Source organism: Mya arenaria, chromosome 17 (assembly GCF_026914265.1).
Source record: "Mya arenaria isolate MELC-2E11 chromosome 17, ASM2691426v1".
Classification (NCBI taxonomy): domain Eukaryota; kingdom Metazoa; phylum Mollusca; class Bivalvia; order Myida; family Myidae; genus Mya; species Mya arenaria.
The window spans coordinates 44,076,171-44,084,706 of record NC_069138.1 but is presented as its reverse complement, the minus strand read 5'-3'; the positions used below and the strand labels follow the sequence as shown (position 1 = coordinate 44,084,706).

Sequence of the window (8,536 nt, the reverse complement as noted above, 5' to 3'; positions counted from 1 at the left end):
TTCACAATGATGTACTGTACTGTTTCATTTACTGAAGGATTGAAGGATTACGTGAATGAAATAATATAACTCGATTTTCATTGCGCAGTTGTTTAGATACAGTCTGTTGAGATTGAAATTCATGTTTAAAGACTTGAATAGAATGTCAATTGTCGAACGTATTTAGTCATTAAATTCTATGCAGACGAAATATATGGTTTAACTAACTCTCAAGATGCGGAACGTATACATTTTATTATTTATTTAGACTATGTCTTGTTGAATAAATCATACAAAACTGTCTGTTTTGTTCCATATGTCTCTCATTTCGTATTTGTAATGACTGTGATCCTTATGCTTTTTAACTGGATTTTGGTTACATGTTGGATGGCTACTTCTGCTATCAAATATACTAATCACGTTGACTGATTTGAACGGATTATTTCTGCGTGTAGCACTGAAAACCTTTAAGTGATTTGTTCACCAACACAGAGTACAAGTCGGTATTTGCAATGGATTCTTAATATATTTTTTATTCCTTGCACTGTCCGTTGCATGTCTTAGTTAGAACCAAATAATAAGTCTGTAACTGTTTTGGTTTTTAATTTGCTTAATACAGTGGAAAGAAGTGTAACCCTTAGTAAACAATGGCGTTCATACAAACGGGTTATTTATATCTTATTTCATGTCATCTGGGCTGGATCTTTGTTAAGAATTAAAACTACTCGTAATTCAAATACACTCATGTTTTAAAAGATCCAGAGAAAAGAGAAACGATTTTGCAAAAAGAGAAGTATAAAGAAGATTTGAATACTTTATTCTGATTAATATGGCCGAGCATAAAAAACGACATAAGCAAAAGCTTTATCATATGCTGTTTGGTGTCAGACAACTGAATAATACTTTGTAAGATCGAAGAATACCACTGCAATATTTATGCAAAAAGTTACAGAAACAAGTTCAGTAGCAAAAAGTTTAAACATAAACCCGGTTTAGTGGCACAAAATGAATAAGCTTTTCTAAACAGCATTCCTCAAAAGGTTGGACATCCCAATATATATATATATCACCAATACGCTGTCGATTTACTGACACTGTCGGCACACAAAGTCATATGCTAAGCAATATGAAATATATATCCGTTTGTAACCTTTATGCTCTGAGTAATACGCTAGAGAAATTTCTATATACGCCCGTACTTTGACCGCATTCGAAAATCGCCCACTTGTGTTTCCTGAAAAAGAAGACAAATACATTATTATCAGCTGCTACTAAATGTGTTTAATTAACCTAACTAGACGTGATTTTTGTAACGTTCATTATGTAACTTACTTTTGATTCACAATATCATTTGTTCCCATCGATAGAAACATGGTAATCAATTTGAAATTGGCAGTTTATGCTAAGGAACCTTTACAATTCGTATGCCAAATCTAAACATTTTCATTTCCTTTAACAACTATGAGCATGTTTAGTATGAGCCGCTTTCATCCCCCTATAGAAAATACAATAAAAACTAGAAGCACATGCTCAGTATTCAAAAATAAACCCTTTTTAGAGCACAAGGTAAGGTATGGGCCTAAAACAGTTAACAATAAAGGCCACCACCTACCACTTTCATATTCATGTTGTTCATTAATTCTAACTACCCACCACTGTCATCTTGGCGCTGTTAATGGATGAAATGTACCCACTTATGTGATTTCGGCGCTGTCAATGAATGGTTAGTTGCCTCAACGAACTTGAAATAACTTAGGATTTGAATAATATATTTCAAATCAAACTAGAAATTATTGCCGCTTGTGAGACACAGGACTCGTTATTTAGAAGTATGTATACCCTATATAAATGTACAGGGGACATTTTCAATGCCTTTAACTTCTTAGTACCTACCACTATCATTTTGCCTCCTTCTATATTTCTGGTAATGTTCATATCCATCCCATTTAAGTTATCGTCTGTGTGTTTCTCGACAAGTTTATCTCCATCGACTGTTACAACACTCTGAAGTGTAGAAAAAGAACTTAATCAAAATATGTTGATATCTAATAGTTTTATGTATGAATGATCTAAGATTATCATATCCTTTATGAATTGTTTACAGTTTAATATTAAACAATAAACAAAAAGACTTTATGTCAAGTGCTTCAAACAAAACATACTTCCATGTTGTCTATTTGTATTCAAGTTGCTTCAAAAATCATGCTCAAGGAAATTTGAAAGAATAAAAATAAATTTAAGATTATACAACTTAAGCTGTGGATATATATTTATTTTTTTGAAACTGTTATATGTGAATGGTCAATAACAACCGAATTAAGTTAAGGAACGCTTCATTTAACTAAATTGAAAATATATTACCTGTTATTTAAATACACTAGTATAACCTAACCATCAGGGGCGAGTACTCTGGTAATGCAGACTCATAAATGAACATGTTAATATACAATAGTAGTACTGAACCTTCATAGGTGAGCCATCCAATGAGGCCGATTCGTACTGTTCTCCGGGCTTAAATTTGAAGGTCCGCTTTTGCGGGACGCCCTGCATACCGACGTCAATCTCCCAGAAGTCGCCGGCGCCGCGATACGTTATCTCCGTCCGTGCGTTCTTAAAGAAATCTTTCTTCTCAGCTGGTAAACCTGCCAGGAAAAGTTTAAAAACAGTTTAATGCTATGTTATGCTATATCACAAGCTCATTTAAAAACTGCCATTCTATTACAAATGTTAATTTAAAGTAATTTCTAAACGTTTCAATTGACCTTATTGGAAATGTCACATGAATGCGAGGACAGTTACGGGACAGCATATGGTGACTGTTTTGAAAAGTCATTTTTCCGAAGACATTTTTCTGAAAGTAAATGTATTTTCTCATTTGAAAATGCTTAGAGTGTCCGTTACATTTTGAATCGTCCCTGCTTTGTTTAACTTCGGAAACTTAAATGTCAGTACACTACTACATGCAAAGGATTTTACATTCTCCTCAGCGTCAGATATTTGCTGATACTGCTGATGTTGTAAAACATATAATTCGATTTCCGGTATAAAAGCATTAAATGATTCTGTTGGCCAGTCTGGTTTATTTAAAAAACAGGTCAGAAGTTATGTTCGGCCATTCATACAAACCAACGTTTTCAAATTGAGTTGCTGTGACAGATCTAATAAAAGACCCCAAAATGTGCATTTGTAAATATTCTGTCAGGCGATTTCTTTTATGTGACACAAACATGGTAAGATCAGTTTGTACCTTGACCTGGTATGTATGACTCTCTTGAATGATATTGAGATACATAAAAAAAACCTTTATCATTTTCCGTTACAACTACAATATAAATGTTTTTTTTTATTAAAGCATCCACATTCAATAATGAAGTGCATGTAACTCTGATGAAGGTAGAATACATTTAGTAACACCTTTCTCGTTAATTTGCCTACATAGAAAACATAGCCTATATCCGCCCATTTTTAGTTAAACAAACATTTACTGAAATTAGATTTTTTTCATAATTTAATCATCTACTTTCAATATTAATGTGAATATAAGTGTAATAAGGGTCGAATACATTTAGTTTATTTATTTTTTCGCGTTAATTTGCCACCGAAGAATACGCCAATATTTGATGAAATTTATCATGCTGATTTATTGTTTCTTTATATCATGCTCCAAGTCGAAATCAACCGAATAAAATGTTTTAGCCTTATCTAATTGCAGCGTTAAATCTCGTCTAATCCATGTTTGTTAAACAGAAAATGTAGTCAAAGTTTCTCGAAATCGATATCAATACATGTCAATAAAACAAAAAAACTAGTCTATTAGCTCTAATGTTCCATATTGATCAGAATAGTTCATGTTTTAATTTATTTGAAATTAAAATGCCAGCTGATGACCGTACATAAACGTATCTACTAGAACAATATTTCCTATTGCTAGCATTAAAAGGAAGTATCAATATAACTTTGGGCTCCAATTCATCATCAGACAATTACACGAGATGAGTTTGGACATATAATTTTGTTTAGGCATAATTTCTGTATTGTTTACATTCTTACGAGGTTTGGTCTATAAAGGTAAGAAAATCGTTATGGTATTCACGATATACTATTTTGTATTTGGTGAAATCAAAATATAGTTAGAAATTTGGCTTAATGAAATCTGCTTACGCTTAAGAACCTTCGAGGAATTGAGATCTGTAGATTGCGAACAATTGACGCCCAGAACATTGATTTAAAACAGGAAAAAAGTACTTATAACTGTCAATACATTTCATGTGATAAGGTTGGAATAGAAAATGGTAACTATTTTGTGCGGATACGTCTGTGCAATACAGGTATTAGAAAGAAACACGTAAACATGTTGTTCATATAAAATTGTTCGTCTTCTACATTTAAGCACAATCAAATTAAAATGTGAACAGGCGATGTACATTAATTTTATGTCTTTGTAATATTTTATTATTGCATTTTTCCTAAATGTAATAATTGGAATAAAACAAAGGCGTCCTATATGTGAATTAAAAAGAGTATGCGTAGGGAATTGCTTGAAGGATATAAGTGATTATTTTGCATATTATTTTAATGAATAAATAATCAAACAAAAGTGCTCTATCATTTAATATCAATTATAGGGAGCATGTGTTTTTTACCATGCATGAACAAATGAAAATAAATGATTTCCCAGATGTTGCCATACGTTTTGCTTAATAGTCTAAGATATGCTCTACATTATCAAGCTTAATGCTATTGTAAGCGTAAAATTTGTCATGCTATCAAATACTTTGCGTCTAATCCATGTAAGTTAAAGCTGCACTCTTACTCCGAGAAAAGATTTATCACAATTAATAATATTGTTTTAGTATTCCAAAAAAGATAAATAACTGTCGAAAACAATGGTTGTTATGAAGTATACCGAGTTTAATTAGAAATAAATGAGCAGAAAACATGGTATTTCCACCATTTGAAACTAAAGAAGACCAAAGTAAATCTTTTAGCTTTCACCAATCATTTAATATGTTTGCGTTTTCTGCTATTAAATTCACTGTTAACATCGTGTTAAACAAAATCAATGGTAAATGTGAACAGGCGTGGTACACTTATTTTATGTATTTTGTAATATTTTACTGCATATTCCCTAAATATCGTAATTGGAGTAAAACAAAGGTTTTCAATATATCAATTATACTATGTATGCGTGTTATTTCGCTGGCCTTAGTAGAAAACCGCTTAAAGGATACAAATGGTTTTATTGCATGTTTTATGAATGAATTACTCGTATAATACAAAATTAACCTGTCATTAAATATCAATTATACCGAGTATAAGTGTTTCATTTATCGACGTGAATGATTTTACGCTGGCTTTGGCATACTGATTGATAATGTAGTATTAGCTTAAAAGGTTAAGCAAAACGTATGGCAGCATCTGGGAGGACAATGTGATTTCAAATAACAATTGATATGAATAATATTAGGTAAACTATTCCTGTCAACATCAACACCTTAACAATTCTAAGATTCGTTACTGTTAGAATAAAAGTTTATGTTAATATCATTGGCATGATAAAACATAACATATACAATGTATGAGATATGACACACACACAAAATAAAGCTATTTCGTACCCAGTTTGGGTGTTCACTTTATTGTTGCGTTAGATAACCATGCCTTACCTAATCTACGACCGTATCTTGCTAAAGCGCAAATCGCCATTAAAGGTCACTTAAACTGTGTCTCAAGACAGGAAAAAGTAGTTTATAATTGATATCGGGTTTGTGTACCTTATATTATTTAAAGTGTCGCCAGTATGAATTAACGTCATAAAATATTGTTCATATATTCTATACCAATTGAACTTATGTCTATATATTCTCTATTAAACCAACACATGGAAACCGAAAACAGAGAGTAATACTTATTGTTTTCAGAGACCTATCACACAGTTACCTAGAACGCATGGGCGAATTCATTCCAGCAATTCTACGAGATAGAAATAGGGCGTGTTTTGTCGAAACAATTGTTTTTAAAGCAAGCTATCATTATTTTTCTTTTGAAAATATATTAAAGGTATAAAATACGCAAACAACTGGAATGGATACAACTCTTTTAATCTACCGACCATCATTATATTCCCTATCTTTCACCAGCGTTATAATTTTTTATTTATAAATAACATCAAAAAAATGTTCGACTCTAAAGCGACTTTCATGTTTTTATTTCCCTTCATATTTAAATTTGTAAAAAGAATAAAACACTTGTGGTCATTTGATATAAACTGATTACACATATTTACTGAAATTTATCTTATTTATATATATATATTTTATCTTTATTATAAAAAAATGGTTAAATACATTCCGTTTGAATAGCCTCTATGTAATAGGGCTCGGACAATATTATTATTATGACCATATGTACTTTTAAATGACCACACATTTAATAGCCCTTAAGTGATAGGACTCGAACTCTCATATTATCCTGATCAATGTACTATCATCTTAAAATGACCATATGCAGTTTCGAGAACAATATTTATGACTGTAAAAACGCAATGAATACAATTAAATTCAAAATGATGTTCTGAATTGTTTTTGGAGATCAAGTTTGCAGGATTTATAAAAAAAATCGATAAAACAAATTAACTGAAATTAAAAAGGGTTTTCATTGTTTGCTTTACTAACTTTAACCTAAGGCTATAGTTTCAACGCCCTTTAATGATATTATGTTTTAGTCTAAAGAACCTTTTTATGTGATTGTTTTTAATTTGCATAACGTTTTACTAACAGCTCATGAGCCACATAGATTTAGACGTATGCAAAACTTATTATGGATATCCAAATTTTATTTGCTTTGGTTGGTCAAAGGCACGTTCCCATAATGCATGCCTAATATTTGAAATATCCTTATAATTTAAAACTCTTTTAAACAAGACTTGTAAACACTTAAAAAGTTGTAAAATCAATCCTGCACCTACCTAAGGCCGTGGCCATTTCCTCATATCCTTCCTTCTCCTCTTCCCGCCAGCTACCAATGAAAGCTTCCATTCCGGACATTTTATTCGTGATGCCTTAAGCTTCTGAGTTAACACTCTTCAGTAGAAAATATTAGTTCAGATGTAACGCGAACAATAAAATACGTCGTATTTATATGTGTGTTTTAATTAAGTTCCGATGAATTTTATACAATTCTTAAATATATCCTCAGGCACAACTGCATATGTTCAACTAAAGGCACGACAGTTCCGTATACATTATATATCCACAGATGACTAATGCTACCTCATCTTACACAATGATGCATCTACAATATCAGATGGAAAGCAAAGCAATTGTTGGTATGCTGTTTTAATGCAAGAGAATCGTAATATCAGATATTTCCCGGATCGCGCGCAAGAAATATTTACCGCAGCAGACGACGAAAGGCACGCGATTATATTCATTATGTGATGTCACCCAGTACAGTTTCCTTTTGCAATTGCCGCCTGTTACAGGCCAATATTAAATTAGATTATATGATATTTTAGTTTAATTTTCGTGAAACCTAAATGTTAGCTTTCATTAGCTTATTTTGTTATTTACTAAGCAAGTTGCAATTCCAGAGCTCAATTTTCAGGGCTTACTGGGATACAAGTGAACTCATTATTTTAGGACAAATTGTCATTAAGTTTTTCAAATGCTTAAAAAATAACATCATCAACAATGACAGGCACTGGCAATAATACATTGCAACATCACGACAGAGTACGCAGAAAAAGTATTAATATTCACATGAATACACTCTTCAACTAGAGTAACTAGTAAAGTTCTCATAGTATGACACCAATGTAATAATCAAATTATTACACAGTGTACTAGATAAATGGAGTGGTTTTGTTATGATCAACACATATAGATAATAACATAGGTTCAACGCACTAATGGAACGATCATAAATATACTGGTTATTTGGACCTCCAAAAGGTAAAAGTAGTACATAAGAAAGCTGTGTTATTTTGAGTGCGATGCTGAAAAGTCCCAGAAGATGCTTAAATAAATGCTTAAATAAAGTGGCGTTTAAGAAAAATAACTGTAAAAAACTGTCATGTTGTTCAAGTACCACAACTAGTTTCACTTACTATTTGATAATATTCAAATAATTAACAAACCATTTCGAATAATTCACACGAACACTGTTTTCAGTAAGCATTATTTTAGATAATGAACAGATTAATAATTAACTTATTAAGATTCAATAATGTGAGACGTGTGTATAACATTAAAGAGTACAAACAGTTAAAGACTTGGTTTTCGTACATTTTTTCTCGTAAATATGTAAAAATCTGAATCAGATAAAAAACATGTAAGACATGCCCAGTATTAAAACAATATGCAAAACGAGACAAGCCAACAAGGAAAGCACACAACGGTTCCGAAGTTTATAGACAATCGATGCATGAAATTGAAATATTGAGTTTAGCAAGTTTAATTATACATTTGTTTTCCAGCATGCATTAAATGAGTCAATATGTAAAAACGAATGTTGCAAGGAATTTGTGAAGTTTTGCCCACTTATTAATGTAGCAAAA

General features: G+C 31.6%; 1 protein-coding gene across 1 annotated transcript; it reads right to left on the bottom strand.

Annotated features, from left to right (window-relative positions):
- Positions 1 to 780: 780 nt before the first annotated feature.
- On the bottom strand, positions 781 to 7,333 carry LOC128223971 (fatty acid-binding protein, brain-like). Its single transcript, XM_052933520.1, has 4 exons — positions 6,947 to 7,333; positions 2,443 to 2,621; positions 1,873 to 1,983; positions 781 to 1,213 (listed from the first exon to the last, which is right to left on the bottom strand). The coding sequence occupies exons 1-4, from the start codon at positions 7,023 to 7,025 to the stop codon at positions 1,163 to 1,165; spliced, it is 420 nt and encodes a 139-aa protein (XP_052789480.1). The 5' UTR covers positions 7,026 to 7,333; the 3' UTR covers positions 781 to 1,162.
- Between the last annotated feature and the right edge of the window lie 1,203 nt (positions 7,334 to 8,536).

Coding starts and splice junctions, on each gene's coding strand:
- LOC128223971 (XM_052933520.1), bottom strand. CDS start 7,025: ATGTCCGGAATGGAAGCTTTCATTGGTAGCTGGCGGGAAGAGGAGAAG. Junction 2,622..6,946: donor GGAAATGGCCACGGCCTTAG/GTAGGTGCAGGA, acceptor TTTTCCTGGCAG/GTTTACCAGCTGAGAAGAAA. Junction 1,984..2,442: donor TGGATGGCTCACCTATGAAG/GTTCAGTACTAC, acceptor TCTACACTTCAG/AGTGTTGTAACAGTCGATGG.